A 19834-nucleotide genomic window follows, 5' to 3' on the forward strand; every position below is an offset into this window, starting at 1 on the left:
CAACCCTTCCAAGCTATGCGGCTTGGGAAGATGCTGGACTTAGCTTCATTTTTCATTTGAGAAATGAGGGTAATTTTAGAATTTATGTTATTGCTAAAAAGTACTACGAAATTGCCACTACTAATAAAAAGTAGGGTGCCTGGGTGGCTCAGTGGGTTAAGCCTCTGCCTTCAGCTCAGGTCATGGTCTCAGGGTCCTGGGATCAAGCCCCGCATCGGGCTCTCTGCTCAGCCATGAGCCTGCTTCTTCCTCTCTCTCTTCCTGTCTCTCTGCCTACTTATGATCTCTCTGTCAAATAAATAAATGAAATCTCTAAAAAAAAAAAAAAAGTAAAAGTCTTCTTGATAACTTCTAGAAGATGCTCCAGCTACGGACTGTGAAGTCGGGGGGAGGGGCAGGTGGCTGCCCCGAGAGCAGGGAAGGCTGGGCCAACATCGGAGCATCCCTCCCTCCCAACACAGCAAGGTCAAGGCTGCTCAGCCACTTCTCTCTTTGCCTCCATTGCTTTTTTGCTTTTATTCCAGGCTGCTATGTCGTGCTCTCCCTTTGAAGTTCTCTAACTGTGCTCTGAGCGCTTTGGAGAAAAGCTTGGGTTCTGTTAAAATGTCACAGGTGTCAAAGGTGAAAGAGAGCAGAGCCAGCAACAGTCCGAGCCTCTCACAGTTTTGCCGGGAGAAACCTGGACTGGAACAGGAACTTCTTTACTCCAGTCACAAAATCCCTTTATGTAACCACAGAGGCGGCCAGTTAAACGCCACCCTGCTGACCTCCGCACCCATGATCCTTCCACAGCCCAGGGTTTCTATTTAATGTCAAGGTCATTTTAAAATGTATTATTTAAAATCTGACAACTACGAAATTGCTTTGATAGATAACATGCTATGGTATTTTTAAAACATCACCACTATTATTATTTTTTTAACCTTTTTTTTTAAACTAAACTCTAGGGGTACCTGGGTGGCTCAGTGGGTTAAAGCCTCTGCCTTCGGCTCAGGTCATGATCCCAGGGTCCTGGGATCGAGCCCCACATCGGGCTCTCTGCTCTGCAGGGGGCCTGCTTCCTCCTCTCTCTCTCTTCTCTCTGCCTACTTGTGATCTCTGTCTGTCAAATAAATAAATAAAATCTTTAAAAAAAAATAAATAAAAACTAACTCTACCCTCAATGGAGGGCTCGAACTCAGGACCCTGAGTTCAAGAGTCACATGCTCCACTAACTGAACCAGGGGGGTGCCCCTGAATATTGTCATTTTCATAGATCCGAAAACTCATCTAAAAGTAAGAACAGGGGCACCTGGGTGGCTCAGTGGGTTAAAGCCTCTGCCTTCAGCTCAGGTCATGATCCCAGAGTCCTGGGATCAAGCCCCGCAATGGGCTCTCTGCTCAGCAAGGAGCCTGCTTCCTCCTCTCTCTCTCTCTCTCTGCCTGCCTCTCTGCCTACTTGTGATCTCTGTTTGTCAAGTAAAAAAATAAAATCTTTAAAAAAAAATAAAATAAAAGTAAGAACAGCTCACAGTTCTGTAAACGGGGAATCTTCCCACAGGAGAGTTAAAACAAATCTCCATTATCTTCCAGTTCTAAGCTGCTAAACTGACACTGGGGATGGGCTTCCTTCACCCCAATTCACAGCGTCTGTGTGACCAGGTTACCACTGACAGTTACATTCCTAACAGTCTTAGGGTTTTTAATAACGGTGCTACTTCCCCTCCTTGGATGATAAAAATTCGTTTCTGTTACAGATGCACGCCAGATCTGAACCAAGTACCCACAGCTTCACCCCAAGCATTAATCCCCCCACTTTCTCTCGCACACAGCCTCCTGCTTTAATCCTCACAAACAGACTAGCCAGCTACTGATGTGACCATGTGAATTTACAATTCATGAATGAACGTGTGAGTCTGTCATCTTAGTGGAGTTAATACTTGTTCATTTTTTCCGACATCCCTTAAACTAGAGACAGATGGGTCCAACAGACCCAAGGCTGAAACCAATTTGACACGGAGCTCTAAGCTTGTTGTGAAGAAAGGAGGTCATCCTGGTTAAGATCTTGGGTTCTGGAGCCCAGCAGAGCAAATCAAAAACTAGCTGTGGGCTCTTGGGCAAGGCACTCCACGGCTCCAAGAATCGGTTCATCTCCACACCAGGATTAATAGTCTCTGACTCACAGACCCACACGCTGTGCTTAGAACACCTCACTGAATGGTTGTCACAACTACTCGCATTTCTTTCTATATCTCGGTCATTTTATTAATGAAATATTGCCCATGAAAGGAGATAATAAACCAAGTTGCTTCCACATTAATTTTTTCTATACTTGTAAATCAAAAGCACTTGCACATATAATACTTTGCTTGTTAAGGATGTCTTGGGGAGGAGACTGACATACCGGCTTTCTCTTAGCAAGTTGAGAAGATCATCTCTAAAAGTGTCTCTGTTCTTCTCCAAGATGCCCCGAACATCATACTGCACCTGGTTTTTACAAAAAATAAACGAGAAATGGTACAAGTGATCAAAAGAACAACTTCAGGTCATAGCATCTCCTCTAAGGGCCGGCCCCATGAAGAGAAGTCATTTTGGCACATCTACAACTGGCTTCTGAAATTACTGTTTCTCTAAATACCAAATTGGCAAATATCGCTAAGGATCTTAATTAGGAAGTTACCTCTCCAGCATAGTGTTTCACTCCGAAGTGGTTGACAGCAACTCTGGGCTTCACGTAGAAGTGGTTATTCTAATAAAGAAACAAATGCAAATGCCTAATTTCACTTACTGATTTGCACAGGCTTCCTGAGAGAACTCACTACAACAGATCATGAAAACAATTTGAAAAACCCACCACGTATCAGAGGCTGAGGTGAGAGCATGTGACACACTTTATCAAAACCATGTGGGTCTTGTCTGTCATCACAGAAGTGAGGTTAAATTCTATACTCATCAACTAAATGTGAGCATGTTCTGACGAGTAGCCCCAAGTCTATCCCTTTAACTTATTTCAATGTAGTTCCAGCGACTGGGGAAGAGAGCTTTGGTTTGAGAAAAAATTATGTGTGCGGGGGCGCCTGGGTAGCTCAGTGGGTTAAGCCTCTGCCCTAGGCTCAGGTCATGATCTTGGGTCCTGGGATCGAGCCCCACATCGGGCTCTCTGTTCAGCGGGAGCCTGCTTCCCCACCACCACCAACACCCCCCGCCCCGCCTCTCTGCTGCTTGTGATCACGGTCAAATAAATAAATAAAATCTTAAAAAAAAAAAATGTACATGTGTGAAGCACTGCAGAGCCAAGAGTACTGAAATATCTTATGTGTAATGTGATCTACAGATCTGCTACTCAGCCATAATCAAGAATTGACAAGTTTTGACATACAGCATGTTGATTGTGTAACTTCTCCAATAAGGTGCTGTCTGTGGCTTGAGGAAAATGGCTTTCTTCATTGATAAGGGCTAGGAGACCAAGTTTCTAGAAGACAGAGAAGAAGTGAAACGAATTAAAAGTTGAATGCCTCAAAATATTTCAGAGCCCCCTTCCCCCTCTCTCAAGTGTCCATTAAAGGAAAAGGCAGAGCATTTCTTGGTTTAAAAAAATTCAGAAAGATACTAGGAAGACATCCAACGAATTTAGTTCCATAGAAATAGGGAGTTCAACCAGACAATAGGTTTGAGAAAGCCAAGTATTTAAATTCAACCTTGCACATTTGCATGTATGTTTCCAAATGGTCCATTGTGTTCTAAACATTCACATCTTTGATGTGCATGTTTGCACAAGTGATTTGGTTCCCGTAAATATGAATCAGCCCAGCAAGACACCCTTAGGACTGCTACAATGCTTCAACAATGTTACCTTCTCAATTAGGTCCAAGCATTCACCATTGTCTATCCAGTCAATGTCTTCCCACACCAATCCCTCCCTGTAGCAAGATTTAAAAGGGCTAAGTTATAATAAAATAGAGCTTTAAAACTATCTAATTCAGTGGCTCATTTTTTTAAAAAAACTTTTGAAGTGGAATTCTATGAGTGCTTACCTGCTATACTCTAGTTGCTCCAGAGAAAAAATATGCTTGTTGAAATATTCCTGAAGTTTCTCGTTTGCATAGTTTATATTGAACTGCTCGAAGTGATTAACCTAAGGGTGGGGGGAGCGGGAAACCACTCAACAAGTATCTTTCGTACCCTTACTAATATATATACAGGTGAAGAAAAGAAAAAAAAATCTGAAGAGAAGTATATCAGTATTTATTCGAAGAGATTCACTCCCCATCAGCCGGTAAGTGACAGAGAAGAATTCATGCCTCCCACTCCTCCGAAGCGTACCTCAAAGTTTTCGAATCCAAAGATGTCAAGAATGCCAATGGATTTAAAGTCATCTTTGCCTTTGATCCTGCTGTTAATCTTCTTAATCACCCACTCAAAGCAGCGTGCATAAAGTGCCATGGCCAAGGAGTCCCGGCTGTCTTCCGCCTGTGGGAGAGGAGACCGGTGACCGTCTCCCGCGGACCACGGGCTGCCCAGGCAGCGAGTCCATCCCTGTCCCCCTCGAAGACACACGCACTGAACATGAGTAACACTGTGCACCTGATACCGAGTCGATCGGTGCCATCTAGGAAAACCCAGGTGTCTAAAGAAGGGAGCTCACTCACTCACTCTCCAGTAGGATTCACTAGGACCTCCTTTAAATACCAGGCTCTCATCTGAACCAGCACACGCACGGCTACGAATGTTACCAGGCTTGAGACAACAATTAAGGCCTGAGTTTTCTCAGGATCATCTTCGCATAAGCTACTTTTTGAGATATTTTTATTTATTTGAGAGAGAGAGCGACAGAGAGCGAGCGACAGAGAGAGAGCATGAATGGGGTGAGGGGCAGAGGGAGAGGCCGTCTCCCCACTGAGCAGGGAGCCCGACACGGGGCTCGATCCCGGGATTCTGGGACCACGACCTGAGCTGAAGGTAGGCGCTTAACCGACTGAGCCACCCGGGCGCCCCTCATCGTCTACTTTGTACACAGAACAAATTTCTTCTTGGTATGGCCAGCGTGTGTACTCACTGACATTAGACGGGCTGGCACACATAACTGGCCCAAGGCAGGAGCAGAAGCAAAACTAAGTACTTCTGCGCAAGTAACAACAATAAATTACAATAGCTCCCGTGTATTTAGTACTTAAGTAACTGGTGTATATTTACTATTATCCTTGCAAGAATCTATGAATTAGGTATGAAAATCACCCCTGTCTTACGGAGGAGGAAACACACGCAACGAACGCACTCCCCACGGACAGAAAGTGCGTGTCGGGACTCGCACGCCCCAGACCCAGCCGTCTCGGAAACTCGGCGGCGCGGCGGCGTCTGAGAAAACGAGCAACTGTCTCCTCCCTTCGGCGGGGGGGATCGGCGCCATCTTGATCACGAACCAAACTCATGTGAGCGGCTTGTTGTAGTCACTGATTTGAACCCAAGCCATGAATCTGAACACGCAGGACTGTCCCCTAAAACACACTCTGAAGGCCAAGGGCACGCACCTGTTGGACGGTGAGAGGCGTCAGGATCTCCTCCCCCCTCAGGAACATGGATCGCTGCGTCAGAGCGTCCGTGAGCTGCGCGGAGTCCAGCCCGAGCAGCTCCGCGGACCTGCCCAAGGCTGGAGACGAAGGACGAGGGGAAAGAACAAAACGAAGGGGCATTGAGCCGAGAAGGAACGGGCCCCGGGACCCCAGAGCCGGCTCCGCACAGCGATACATTAAAGCAGAGAACGTTCCTCGACCCCTCAGGTAGGATTTACAGAGCCACGTTCTGTTGTTAAGTCATTCACTCCCTTAATGGGTCTCAGGCTCGGAGCCGAGAACCTGATGTTGGACCAAGTGTGGTCCTGAGACCCTGAGGGCAGGGGCGACCCAAAACCTGCCAGGGGCTTGTGGGGTCGTAACTGTTTTCTGTGACACTGAGGGGTCCTTGGCTATTTTACTGTCATTCCCTTACCACGACACAGGAGTTTCCTAGTGCTACATGACATGTGCTCTCTCCACAATCTGAATGCAGAGGCAGATAAGAGAATCCAGCTGTCCGCCGCAACATCTGATATTTTAAAAGTCAGGAAAAATGTAAGACAATCTCACTCCTTTTTTTTAAGATTTTATTTATTTGACAGAGAGAGAGAAAGAGAGAGCACAAGCAGCAGGAGTGGCAGAGGGAGAAGCAGGCTCCCCGCTGAGCAAGGAGCCTAAGGCGGGACTTGATCCCAGAACCCTGAGATCATGACCTGAGCTGAGGGAGACACATAACTGACTGAGCCACCTGGGGCCCCACAATGTCACTATTCTCACAGATTTTTGTTTTGTTTTGAAGACAGTCTTTTAAATAAAAAATAGGATTACTTTAATATGCAATGGGTTTTTTATGGTTATTTCAAAATTAATTCGTTGTTTTTTTTTTTTTTTAACAACACCTCAGTTGATTTCTAAAGCAGTAACATGAACAGACATGACCCACATAAACAATAGCTCTTTGGAGTTCTCTATGGTTTCAAGATGATTCAGAGGTGCTGGGACCAAATGTCTCAGAACCGCTGACCTACAGCACTGTCCTCACCTCGCGAGCCATTTCAAGCTTTACCTTTACCGCATCCAACCCCCAAGGTTTCATGCCCTACACACTGCTTCCATCGGGAAAGTTCCAAAAATAAATACAGAAATCACTCCAGGAAAAGGACAACTGACATGGCGATGTGCGTGTTAATTTTTAGTCTTGACAACACATCAGTGAGGCACTTTATAGATGAGAAATCACTAGCGTTGGGGATACGTAACTCCGGGAACTAGCCCGTGACAGAGCTGGACTGTGGACAGCATTTCCGCTCAAAAATGGTCTTCTCCAGGCCACCACATCACCACTCAAGAACTATGCAAAAGAAAGCAACACAGCACCCCTGACATTTTTCTGTATCTAATCCTCATTGCTCATATTTCTTTATTGGGTCCATTTTCCTCCTCCTTTGCTAAGAATGAGAACACGGCCACCATCCCCTGCAGTAATCCCTCGTCATAGGCTTGGACCCTTTCTTAGCTGCCGGTTCCCATCAATTACAAAGTACTCCAGGTCTCTACCCAGGGTCAGAAAGCTCTTTCTGCGAAAGGCCAGACAGTAAATATTTTAGGTCTAAGTTCCCTATGGGGAAAAAGCCAAGGAAGGGAGAAAGGGAGGGGCCATCTTACCTGTTTTGAAGGACACTTGGGCCCCACCAGCGGTGATAAATTCTATGTTCCCAAGATGTAACACACCAGCCAGCAACCTCAAAACCTCCCGAACTTCTTCTTTGCTGAACTGCATCACTTCCATTGCCGTCTGAAAGAAAAGCAATGTATTTGAGTTTTGTTGTTTTTCTTCCATATTAAAGAAAATGAAAAACTCATTACTGAGTAAAATTGTTAGGTATTGTTCTAAAGGCAAGTATTGTTCTAAAGGCAAGAAAACAAGAAATAGATTCATGACCCGTCGCTTTTAAATGATAAAGATTTGCAAAGGCACCCATAAAAGAATGCAATATTAAGGAAGAACTGTGGAATGAGGAGAGGTCATCCAATCAATGACATAAAGTGAGATATCTGCCTTATTAGGTACAAGCCAGCCGGTGACACCACAGGAGAACTACCTGAGAGTCACAGTAATGACAGTGAGAAGGGGAAGGCTTCATGGGACTGCTCCAGTGTAAATTTCGGGGCCTTTCCTTAATGATGAAATGCAGTAGGGATCCAAGCCAGAAGTATAAAATTCTCTATTAGGAACTCTGTAGGTGTCCTTCCATTATGATTTAGAAGCCATATCCTTGTCAAGAAAAAAACCACCCCTTTTACCCAACTGAGGACAGAATTGTTGGTAATACCAATGAAAATGACCTACCAAGAGCACGCGGGCCCACAATCTAATAATCGTGACAACGACAATCACTTCAGGGGGTTAGGAAGGAAACCGTGCGCCACTCTGAAGCAGTGGAAAAGGAAACAACTGGGGATTTAAAATGTGGAAAGTTTAACTTCTTTACAAGGAAAAAACAAAACTGAAATGAAAGAAACAATAGGCAGCAAAACAATTCAAAAATTATAAGGGAAGGAGCAATAGCTTGGCCATAATAAAAGATTCACGAACAACAGAAATAAAATGGGCATTTCTTATAGGAGCATATGCAAATCCTTCCCAGAGGTCAAACAGTACAAATCAAAGAAAATCTGAGATCGCTTCTATTAAATTAGCAAAACACTTGTGAATGAGAAACCTAAAACTGGAGAAACTGGGACATTAATGCACTCGTCACTGGTGCCATAAGTTACTATAATCTTTTTGGAAAACAAGCTTACATGACAGTATTGTGTTGGTCATGCATGTACATAAACGGACAATGTTCAGAGAGTTCAATAACTTTCACAGGGTTGCACAACCAAGGTTCAAATTCAGCCCCAATGATCCTAGAGTTCACAAACTTATTATCCAGCCAATGTTGTCACTTTCTAAAAAAGAAAAAAGCAATCTTATGTAATCTTCATAACTTCCACAGTGGAAATTTATTCCAAGGAAAATCTCAACAGAAAAGGAAGTTCTATGAAATATTCACTGCAGTGTTCTAGTAACACATCAAGAAAAAAAGTCTAACTATCTTCTAATCAGACAAGTCAAATACAGCAATAGTTGAGAATAGTTCAATAGCTTAGAATAGTGTACACTTTGTAAAGGGAATTATGATCATCCAGAAACATGATTTATGACAGCTTTGTATAAAAAGTTTAAAGTTATGTTATTGTTGGGGTGTCTGGCTAAACCATGGGACTCTTAATCTTGGGAGTCATGAGGTGGGTGTCAAAATTACTTAAAAAAAATAAAACCACTTTATCAGTCAACTTTTTAAAAATTTTATTTTTGTAACTTTTTTAAAAGTAATCTCTACACTCAGTGTGGGACTTGAACTTACAACCTGGAGATCAAGAGTTGGATGCTCTACCAAACGAGCCAGCCAGGAATCCCATAAGGAAAACCAGGCTGGGAAATAAATATACTGTACCGAAAATAGTTGCATTATTAGTGTTGGAAAAAAATTACAAACATTATGTTCCATTGTGACTTTTAATGTTTCGACAATATTTTCACAACACTAATGGGTGAATGGATAAACAAATCAGTGCCTACTAATGGAATACCACTCACTAGAAAAGGAATGAACTGTGTTACGTATGATGTAGGTGAGTAAAAGGAGCTAGATAGGAGAATACCCCATATGATCTCACCTACAAGAACCTCTACAAGAGACAAATCTATTGATTTATTCCTGAGAAGAGATCAGTGGTTTCCCAGGAGTAGGGTGGCTGGGAAGGGCCAAAGGAACTTTGGGAATAAAGAATAACCTTTTATTTTGATTGTGAGTTTGGGTACACAGGTAAGTAAATTCAAAATCCATTAAGATGTATACTTCAACTGGTAGCCTTTTATTATACATACACTGCATTTCAATAAATCTGGTTACAAATAATAAAAACACCATGAATTATTTAATCAGCGGTGAGAAGACTCATTTCATGGGTGCAAATAGAAATTGACACAAAGAGTAAGAACTATTAGTCAAGTGCTTACCCATTAAAAAACATGGAAAAATAATAACTTGAATTTACTTATTCTGAAAGTTAAAAGCAAAAGATAGTTAAGAAATACAGGATAAGGGATGCCTAGATGTCTCAGTCATTAAGTTGTCTGCCTTTGGCTCAGGTCATGATCCTGGAGTCCCCAGGTCGAGCCCCGCATCAGGTTCCCTGCTCTGTGGGGAGCCTGCTTCTCCCTCTCTCACTCCCCTTGCTTGTGTTCCCTGTCCCTCTGTGTCAAATACATAAATAAAATCTTTTTTTTAAAGATTTTTTTTATGTATTTGACAGAAATCACAAGCAGGCAGAGAGGCAGGCAGAGAGAAAGAGGGGGAAGCAGGCTCCCTGCTGACATGGGGCTCGATCCCAGGACCCTGAGATCATGATCTGAGCTGAAGGCAGACTCGTAACCCACTGAGCCACCCAGGTGCCCCCATAAATAAAATCTTAAAAACACAAAACAAAACAGATTAATTTCTTATTCCTAAAATGGCAGTAAGGAACAAATCAAACATCAAAATAATTATAAAGCACCTATGCTGTGTAAAAGGCCATACTTTCCCTCTCTACAATTCAAGTTTTCCTTCCACAAGATGTATTCAACACTAACTTATAAAAATTCTTAGAGCACAGAATGATCACAGAAATGGGATCCTTCAGTGTTTAAGTCAACTACCTGCACTTTTATATAACACTAAATGGCAACAAGACAAGAAATTAATAAGACAAGAAAAATAAGAAAAAAAAAAAAGTTTGCAGTGGTAGAAAATGTCAAGCTATCAAATGAAAACTATCATAAAAGGCCTGATGAAAATAGTCTTGGCTAAGTTCTTAAAACACACACCAAAGTCATACATGGAGAGAGAAAGCAAACATAAAATGTGCTTACTGTGTTGATAAATTTGACTGCTGTCGATCTAACTGTAAGTGAATTAGGAGCGTGGTGAGAAGCAGTAATTGCATTAATCAGACCGCGGGCTAATTTAAAGGCTGCCCCAGTTGCCAGCAGCGTGGGCATGAGCGCTGGAACTGCCCCCAAGAGCCTCTCTCTCTCCAGTTGCAATCTCCACCCTTTCGGCCAGAGTAGCCCCTTTCAAGCTTATTATCATTATCTTATTTTCTCAAGGATATGGCTCTAAGTCTTAAACATGGTGGGGAATTCTCACTAGTTTGGAAGCACTAAACAGCAATTTAGTTATAATAAAACCGGCAGAAAGTTAAAATATTTTCAACAAAGTCCTTATTAGGTGCATTAAAAAAAAAAAAAAAAAAAGTGTTTGGGAAAATGAGGCTGGGCAAGGGGAAAGGAAAAGGATGACAAATATGTGATCTGGTCCCAACGGTTAAGGACCAAAGGAAGCCAAGTTCATCGCACTAGAAAGTAATAGAAAAGAGGGGCAAATTTCAGGTGCTTTACTCCCAAAAGGTACATCCGCTTAGGGTCTCAGGCAGTTGGCTGCGAGGCGTAAAGGTGCCATTCAAGGCAAAGGGACCACGGACGAATCTTGAACAAATGGTGTCACCGAAACAGCGGAGGGGAGGCTATTCTGGGCAAAGTGAATTGCATGTAAGCAGTCTGATAATAATTCACTGTGCGGTGTGATATTAGGCAATAATTATATAATGTAATTTTATAATGTAAAATGTGTCATTTTATAATGTAAAATTTGTTTATGCTCCCAAGTTCCCCACCACTGAAAGAGACTGATGTTTCCATGCTTGGCAAAATTGAAGTTTAAAGTCGGCCCTTTAAGTCTTAACAAAATCTGACTCGTGTGGAATGAATTTACGCATACATACACATGGGCTCACTCCATTAAAAACCCAAGGATATACCCAGTAAGGCCGATACGGTCCAGAAACCCCAGTCCTGGTCCACAGCCAGGCATGCTGTAAACATTCAACACTTGTGGAGTAAGAGAATCTGAAACGATTATCACCCCAGAACTCCTGTTACTTCACACACATTTCCTCAGCCACCATTCTGGTGGGTCAGCTGCGGCAACTCTATTGAATTGAAATAGCTGGCATCCTGGGGCGCCTGGGTGGCTCAGTGGGTTAAGCCTCTGCCTTCGGCTCAGCTCATGATCTCAGGGTCCTGGGATTGAGCCCCGCATCGGGCTCTCTGCTCAGTGGGGAGCCTGCTTCTCCCCAACGCCCTGCCTGCTTCTCTACTTGTGATCTCTGTCTATCAAATAAATAAACAGAATCTCTAAAAGCTGGCCAAAAAATAATAATAATAATAATAATAATAAAGAGAAAAGAAATTAAAAAGAAAGAAAGAAAGAAAGAGCTTACATCCTGACCAAACAATTTCTAGGGCAACTTGAAAGGTTGCATGGCTATGAAATTCAGCATAAATTCACAGAGTCTGCACCAGGAAGAAACAGGTTCTCTAAAGCTGCCCAGCATACTTAACAGGCACTCTTTTAACATCAAGTGGTAGCAAAGATGAACTCTAAGAATACATAAAGTAAATTCTCAATAAAATAAGCAAAATTCTTTTTTTTTCTATTTTTTTTCTTCTATTTTTTTTAAGTAGGTTTTTTTTTTTATTTGTCAGAGAGAGAGAGGGAGAGAGAGCAAGCACAGGCAGACAGAATGGCAGGCAGAGGCAGAGGGAGAAGCAGGCTCCCTGATGAGCAAGGAGCCCGATGTGGGACTCGATCCCAGGACGCTGGGATCATGACCTGAGCGGAAGGCAGCTGCTTAACCAACTGAGCCACCCAGGCGTCCCAATAAGCAAAATTCTTAAAAGAAGAATATAAGAGTATACTAACATTGTAGTTGATCATTTTAGTAGCTAAAAATGAACTCTAGAAATGACATTTTCATACATAATTCACAGAAATAATTTCTATGAACATTTCAACATATTCTGCAAACAAATGCCCTCCAGCCTTAATGGAATGTGGTCCCTTCCCTTCCTTTGATCCCAAAACCTCTGGAAAAAGAAGCTGTATAAACCTGAAATATGAAGACAAATTTAAGTGGTATTTGATTATGGAGAAAAATACTGAGAGACAAGTTACATTAAAAACAGCAGTACAAAAAAAAAAAAACAAAAAACAAAACAGCAGTACAGGGGCGCCTGGGTGGCTCAGTGGGTTAAAGCTTCTGCCTGCAGCTCAGGTCATGATCCCAGGGTCCTGGGTTTGAGCCCCACATCGGGCTCTCTGCTCCGCAGGAAGCCTGCTTCCTCCTCTCTCTGCCTGCCTCACTGCCTACTTGTGATCTCTGTCTGTCAAATTAAAAAAAAAAAAAATATATGAGCATCAAAAAACACATACATATACATAGATATATATATTTATATATATATATATATATATATATATATATAAACAAACAAAAAAACCCCAGCAGTGCAATATGGTTCATCTTTTCTCCTTCTTCAGCAGAATACCGGGATTATATGTGGCTTATTTGCCACAGTTTCCTTGGTGCCTAGAACAGTGCCTGGCACAGAGCAGTTGCTCAAACATGTTGAATACAAAAGACCAAATTCAGCCTGAAGAGTTCAGCGTCTCTTTTCACCATCCCTGTGTCCCTCCTGGTTACAGAGTACTGCATTAGGCAGAACAATGGGCTGGCTGGTATTGATAGGATACTTATGATTGTAGAAATTACGATTTTAGGAATGTAATTATAATTACATAATCATTAAAGCTGTAATATATAACACAGGATGTAAATATATAACATAGAATGATAAAATAAAATCCTAGAATTCTGTCTCATGAGATAACATTTTTTGGTATATTTTTTGTCCCACCCTTTTTTTCCATATAATTACTATATCAATCATCATAGCTCTAAATTATACATAAAATGCTTTTTTTAATAAAAGGATTATCAAGTGTTGCAGCTGATCTCCCTCAATTATAAAATAACCAAGTTTTTCCATATAATTAAATATATTTGAGTATATGTTTTGCTTGCTGTAATAGAACTAATTTTATGGCTCTAGCAAATTACTTAAGCCATTCCCTGATTTATGGTACTTGCAGGTTAAGGTAAAGGGAGAGAAAAAAAAATGAAGGGAGAAAATTACTTTTTATAGAAAAAAGTATTTTTCCTCCTTTCTGAAAAGGTGCACATTTTTCTTTTCTTTCTTTTCTGATTTTTCTTTTGTTAACTTCCAGAAGGTTAAATAATAAAAACTACATGTTCCTGATTTTAATACAGAGCAGCTAGGTTTTCATTACCATTTCTAATAAGTTAACACTAAAAAGGAATCACAAATATTTAAGAATCTATAAATGGAATACTTGTAAGCTTGTTGGGTACCTCAATGTCACGTACAAATTTTCTCCTTTCTCCATACCTTTTCAACGAAGGATCAGATTTTAAATGCCAAAACCTACTCTTTCAACTTAATAATAAAAGCTAGCTATCAACGAAAGCAGGGCAAGCCCCAAAAGTCTACCCGTAGGCTAGCAAAAGGAACAAATAATTCTGCATCAGAAAATAAAGGGCCAAGAGGAAAGTGGACCGAGTGACTTCTCCATTGCTCTCAGGACAAGGGGAGGACCCAATGCCCAGTGCACCCTAGTGGCCAGCGAGCTAATGAGTAGGAGACCTGCTCCTTTTGGACAATTAGGAGTCTGTCTCCTGCCACAATGTCCTTCTATCACAAAGCATTGTTCTCCAGTTTCAAGCAAGAAGGAAAAAAAAAAACAAACCCAGGGGAAAAAAAAAATCCCGTCTTTGCCTTTTTTATCAAATGTGAGTTTTCATATTTATTCTAACACACAGTAAAGATAATACTAAATGAATTGAAGCAGAGTGAAGGTCTGAATAGTGATAGGAAGCCAGGGGCAAAACAAGATTGGGAAAGGAAATTTAAAATACTTAAACATTTCATAAAATCTGACTCTCAGGGCCAATTCTCAGGCTGTCCAGGGTACACAGCAAAAGGTGCTGTCAGCAGGGGGCTTTTTTTTTTTTAAAGATTTTATTTATTTATTTGACAGACAGAGATCACAAGTAGGCAGAGAGGCAGGCAGAGAGAGGGGGTGGGGAAGCAGGATCCCCGCTGAGCAGAGGCCGGGCTCATGCGGGGCTCATGCGGGGCTCGATCCCAGGACCCTAAAATCGTGACCTGAGCGGAAGGCAGAGGCTTAACCCACTGAGTCACCCAGGCGCCCCTGCAGGGGGCTTTTTTGTTAACAGTTTCAAGAAAGGAGATTTGGCAAGAGAAACCCCTCTGCATTATAAATGACATAATAAAAGGGAGACCAAGGGGAAGAGGATCCTATTATAGCCAACCCTGTTCTTCATTTCAGTCAGAGGTGGAAAAATGACGTATATATTAAAAAAAAAAAAAAGACCCTGATTTCATTCCACAAGGCATTTTTACAATCTGGAAGAAGAGATGGGGATATGGACTAGAGCACTGCTGACAACTATAAAAACAAGAACCTCACAGAAGAGTCTGGGTTGTACCAGAAGTTGTACCACTTGCCTTGTGGATAAGAGTCTGAAATTTGGAGTTGGACTCTTTCCACACCAGTTCTATCTGGTACTGTGAATGGTTAGGCTGGATGCCAACCTCTCTGAGCTGTAGAGTGTAGCTACCCAGAGTTCCTCCCCTCAAAGGGTTGTTAAGAGCAACGAGAGAGGGGGCCCATCTGAGTCCATATAACAAGCACTCTGCCAACGTCCACTGCATTTACGGTGATGAATCAGCCCCAGATCCACTGTATCCAACTGGTGTATTAATGACTCTAGCGAAGGAGCGAAGACTACCCTGGTAAAAACCTACCAGCCATTCTCAGTCCGGTGGGGCTCGATGACCAGGCTTCCTAAATCTTGTCACCTTATAACCAAGTCCTTGTGATATCAGAAAACTAAGAGACCACACACAACCACACCTCAGAGCCGTAAGGAGACTACTGTCCTCGTGGTCAGAACTGGTTTTCAGAATCAGGCCAGGAGAACCAGACAAGATCCTGTCACCTGGCCTAATGGTTGACAGATTTGTTTTTAGCTATAGAAACTATTATAAATCATCATCATCATCATCATCATCTCAAAAAAGAAAGATTGGCATGCTCCAGGACCAAGCCTGTGATGTATTTTTTCTAATACACTGTTCCAAGTCAACCCATTTTTCCTGAATGCCACAGATAGTCATCCGCCTTCTGAAGAAAGAGGATTCTTTTCTAGTCTGGAACATTCTTTATCATGACTTGGAACAAGAAGATCGTACGTATTCTCATACAGCAGTGCAAATGAAATTACTTCTATTTTCATTAAAAACATTTTTTTGAAACAGGAAATAAAATGTCCCTTTTTTTTTTTTTAAAGGGGTTGTCACTCTTAATAAAGGGAAAAGAAGAAAGTAACTTACAATCACTTCCCTAAAGGATTCCTGGTCATTGATTGTCTTGTCTTCTATACATCCAGATTGACTCAAGTAGTGGTAGTTTTCCGGCGCAGATAAATAAAATTCTTCTGCAAAAAGACAGAGAAAAACATAAAATCAGTATTTGACTGGTCAGGATAAGACAAAATCCAAAAGAATCTTCACTTTGTAACTTAAAAAACAAAAACAAAAACAAAGCATGGGGCCCCTGGGTGGCTTAGTCATCGGGCGTCTGCCTTCAGGTCAAGTCATGATCCCAGACTCCCGGGATCCAGCCCCGCATCAGACTCCCTGCTCCGGGGCAGGAAGCCTGCTTCTCCCTTTCCCACTCCCCCTGCTTGAGTTCCCTGGGTAGCTGTGTCTCTTTCTGTCAAATAAATAAATAAAATCGTTAAAAATTTTTAAAAAAGTATATAAATAAAGGTCCCCTATTAATAAAAAAGAAAGTTCTCTTTTAATCATCATTTAGAGAAAATAGAATTTAATTAGGAGTGCCTGGGTGGCTCAGTCAGTTAAGAGTCCAACTCTTGGTTATGCTCTCTAAAATCAATAAATTAAAAAATAAAGGGTTTAATTAAACTAGATGGCATGATAGAAAATGTTCCTGAAAAACTAACTGATAAGGGTCCTATTTTATTTTCCCTTAAAAATCCAATGTTTAAAGATTTTATTTATTTATTTGACAGACAGAGACCCCAAGTATGCAGAGAGGCAGGCAGAGAGAGAGAGAGGAGGAAGCAGGCTCCCTGCTGAGCAGAGAGCCCGATGTGGGGCTCGATCCCAGGATCCTGAGATCACGACCTGAGCCGAAGACAGAGGCTTAACCCACTGAGCCACCCAGGCGCCCCAAAAATCCAATGTTTAAATGAGCACTTGGGTGGCTCAGTTGGTTAAGTGACTGCCTTCGGCTCAGGTCATGATCCGAGAGACCTGGGATCAAGGCCTGCATCGGGCTCCCAGCTCCATAGGGAATCTGCTTCTCCCTCTGACCTTCTCCCCTCTCATGCTTTCTCTCACTTTCTCCCTCTCTCAAATAAATAAATAAAATCTTTAAAAAAAAATCAAATGCTTAGAAATTAGATTTGGGTATGGTTTCAAAGTAAACCAGTTACAATATGCCCCATACATTTTTTTCATGAATATCCTATAAATGAGAAAAGTACCAAGATCCCAAAAAAACAAAAAAATGTAACATCTTTCTCTATTGATGATTTTCCCTCTACATTATTTGGCTCTAACAGGGACATTTTGTTTCAATTAATGGATACCAACAAAGCCCAAGCAGAGGTCTTACCTGTGGCTTTCCAAGGGAAAGCAAGTGGCTAATCCACATGGCTCTGCTGGTCTCCCACCCACTTACCTCTCTGTTCATGTTCCAGCCCTGCCAGCAGCGCATAGAATATGTGATAATTCCTTTCCCCAGGGTTTTGCCTTACTACTCGGTTCTGTGGGGGTGAATCAGATTTCATCTCAGAGACGTTTCCTCCATTCCATTAACACAAACCAGTCATTTCCAAAAATTATTATTATAGAAGAAAATGTAAATTAAATCAGGTTTACTTACTTTTTCTAATAAATCTTCATGTGAAAAGCAATGGCCAGTCAAGGAACAAAACCAAGATATGACATGCTCAATTAGGCTTTAATTCTCTATTCTCTGTCACCCGAATAACTGCAAATCCCTGTTCCTTGGACATCGAGACTTCCAGTGCCGAGAGGAGCCAACAAAGCATAGACTTCAAACAGGAAACAAGGTGTCCTAGGACGTGCCAGACAAGTTGACCGAATGGCTCTCGAACAACAAACACCTGATGCTCAATGATGAAACCAATTTTCCAGATGACGAACATGATAAAATTTTCCCGAAGAAAAATGGTTATCTCCTAGAATAACTACTAGGTCAAATGTAGTAACTTTAAGCAATAACCGAAATGTTTTCCCATTATCTGTCCTTACGATAACCGAGAGCAGTTTGTACTTATAGAGTCAAATACTAAAGACAAGACCGGAATGAAACAGGATACAATCTACAATTCTCCCGCCCTGAATATTTCCCTTCTGGCAGATGTGCAGCTGAACGAACTTCCCAAAGCGACTGGAGTTGTTGTTGTACACGGTCTTGGCATTGCCGAAAGCTTCCATGATGGGGCTGTGAAAGACGTGAGGAAAACCTCCAGTTATAAAACACGAAATATGTCATGAGATGTCAGTTTCAGCAGAGGCGATCTATCAATAACATTGTGATCACTATGGACGCTGACAGATGGTCACTAGACTTACTGTGGGGATCATCTCGTAAGACGCAAAATAGCTCATCCCTATGACATTCACCTGAAGCTAACAGGATACTGTATGCCATTATACTTCAATAAAAATATTAATTAAAAAAAGAAAAAATGAGGATAGCAACGAGTGTTAATTAGGGGAGATCTATAAACAGCAAGAGCATTCCTCACAAATGTCAAAATATACAATTGCAAGAAAAATCTAAAATCAAAAGGATCTATGGTGACTACGTTTATTTACAGAAGAGCCAGATTTTCAAAGCGCTTGCTGAAATGGGTCTATAGCGCATGTCCATTTTGAAGGAGAGGTCTTAGAGCTCACGAAGCTACTGAGTTCAGGCAACTACAAGGGCTTGTCCTTGTGTAAACTCGCTCAGGCATATATCCACATGTCAGGGATTGCACAGAAAAAGACCCCACTTAGATTTCAGCAACTCTAAGAGTCCCAGTCCTGGGAATTTCACCCATTTGGTGTCTGTCCGGGGGCAACTCCTTTATAAGTAATTTCTCTGGGTATTCCCCACCTGGAAGATGAAGTCAGACTAGATCAGGGGGTGGCAAACTTTTCTGTAAAGAACCAGATAATAGATATTGTAGGCTTTGTCAGCCACGGGGTCTCTGTTACAACCACTCAGCTCTCTCTGCCACGGTAGCTTAAAAGCAGCTGTAAACAACAGATAAATAAATGTGTCTGTGTTCTGATAAAACTTTATTGACAAAAACAGGCTGCAGGAAGAGGACAAACTTCTGAAGATGGGTGGTTTTTAATAGTTGCACAACAGCGTGAATGTACTTAATGCCATGAAGCTGTATGCTGAAAAAACGTTTAAAATTATAAATTTTGAGGCACCTACGTAGCTCAGTGGGTTGAGCCTCTGCCTTTGGCTCAGGTCATAATCCCAGGGTCCTGGGATCAAACCCCGCATCACATCAGGCTCTCTGCTCAGCGGGGAGCCTGCTTCCCCCTCTCTGCCTGCCTCTCTGCCTACTTGTGATCTCTGTCAAATAAATAAGATCTTAAAAAAAATAAAAATTATAAATTTCATGTAATACATATTTTACGACAACTGAAAAAAGTGTATGAATGCTAAAACAAAAAGAAAAACAAGCCACAGGTTATGGGTAGTTTGCTGACTTCTGGACTAAATTCTAAGTAACAAGATCTATAAGGTCTTTACTGGCTCTAAAATCTTGTAAGACACAACTCAGACATTGGGCAAATACGTACTCAAAATAAAAATATGGATGGTACCACACCACACAGCCCTCTTTCGAAGTTCTGAGACTCCCTGTCATCAGACATATTACTGATCTTCTGTCCCGTGACAGGCTTTAAAAACTGCCATCTTGCCAATATGGTGGCCCCAAAGGGCGAGAAGGCCAGCACGGGCCCCCTCACCTCTGTGCTAAGTCCTCTGCTACACAGAAGCTGAAACTGCCACTCAGAAAAGGCCTCTGAAAAGTGAGGCAAGGGCTCGCTGGCAAGGGGAGGCTGCAGAACATTCCTCAGAATCGCTCATTCGCCCACTCAAACCTGGCCCGGGGAAGGGGCTGAGGTGGGGGGGATGAGGAAC

The 19834-nt window shown here is 42.0% G+C and overlaps 1 protein-coding gene across 1 annotated transcript in view; it reads right to left on the reverse strand.

Moving 5' to 3' along the window:
* Positions 1–19834, reverse strand: part of LOC111153425 (myosin X) — a 224047-nt gene that overhangs the window by 84759 nt on the left and 119454 nt on the right. The window contains exons 6-17 of the mRNA XM_022512435.1: positions 18000–18124; positions 17540–17553; positions 17336–17420; positions 15961–16064; positions 7197–7326; positions 5508–5626; positions 4303–4449; positions 4014–4114; positions 3833–3899; positions 3359–3451; positions 2660–2728; positions 2384–2466 (exon numbers count right to left, since the gene is read on the reverse strand). Coding sequence (XP_022368143.1) covers positions 2384–2466; positions 2660–2728; positions 3359–3451; positions 3833–3899; positions 4014–4114; positions 4303–4449; positions 5508–5626; positions 7197–7326; positions 15961–16064; positions 17336–17420; positions 17540–17553; positions 18000–18124 — 1137 coding nt within the window. The remainder of the gene's footprint in view (positions 1–2383; positions 2467–2659; positions 2729–3358; positions 3452–3832; positions 3900–4013; positions 4115–4302; positions 4450–5507; positions 5627–7196; positions 7327–15960; positions 16065–17335; positions 17421–17539; positions 17554–17999; positions 18125–19834) is intronic.

This window comes from Enhydra lutris, unplaced genomic scaffold, assembly GCF_002288905.1.
Source record: "Enhydra lutris kenyoni isolate GAN:26980312 unplaced genomic scaffold, ASM228890v2 scaffoldscaffold32, whole genome shotgun sequence".
NCBI lineage: Eukaryota > Metazoa > Chordata > Mammalia > Carnivora > Mustelidae > Enhydra > Enhydra lutris.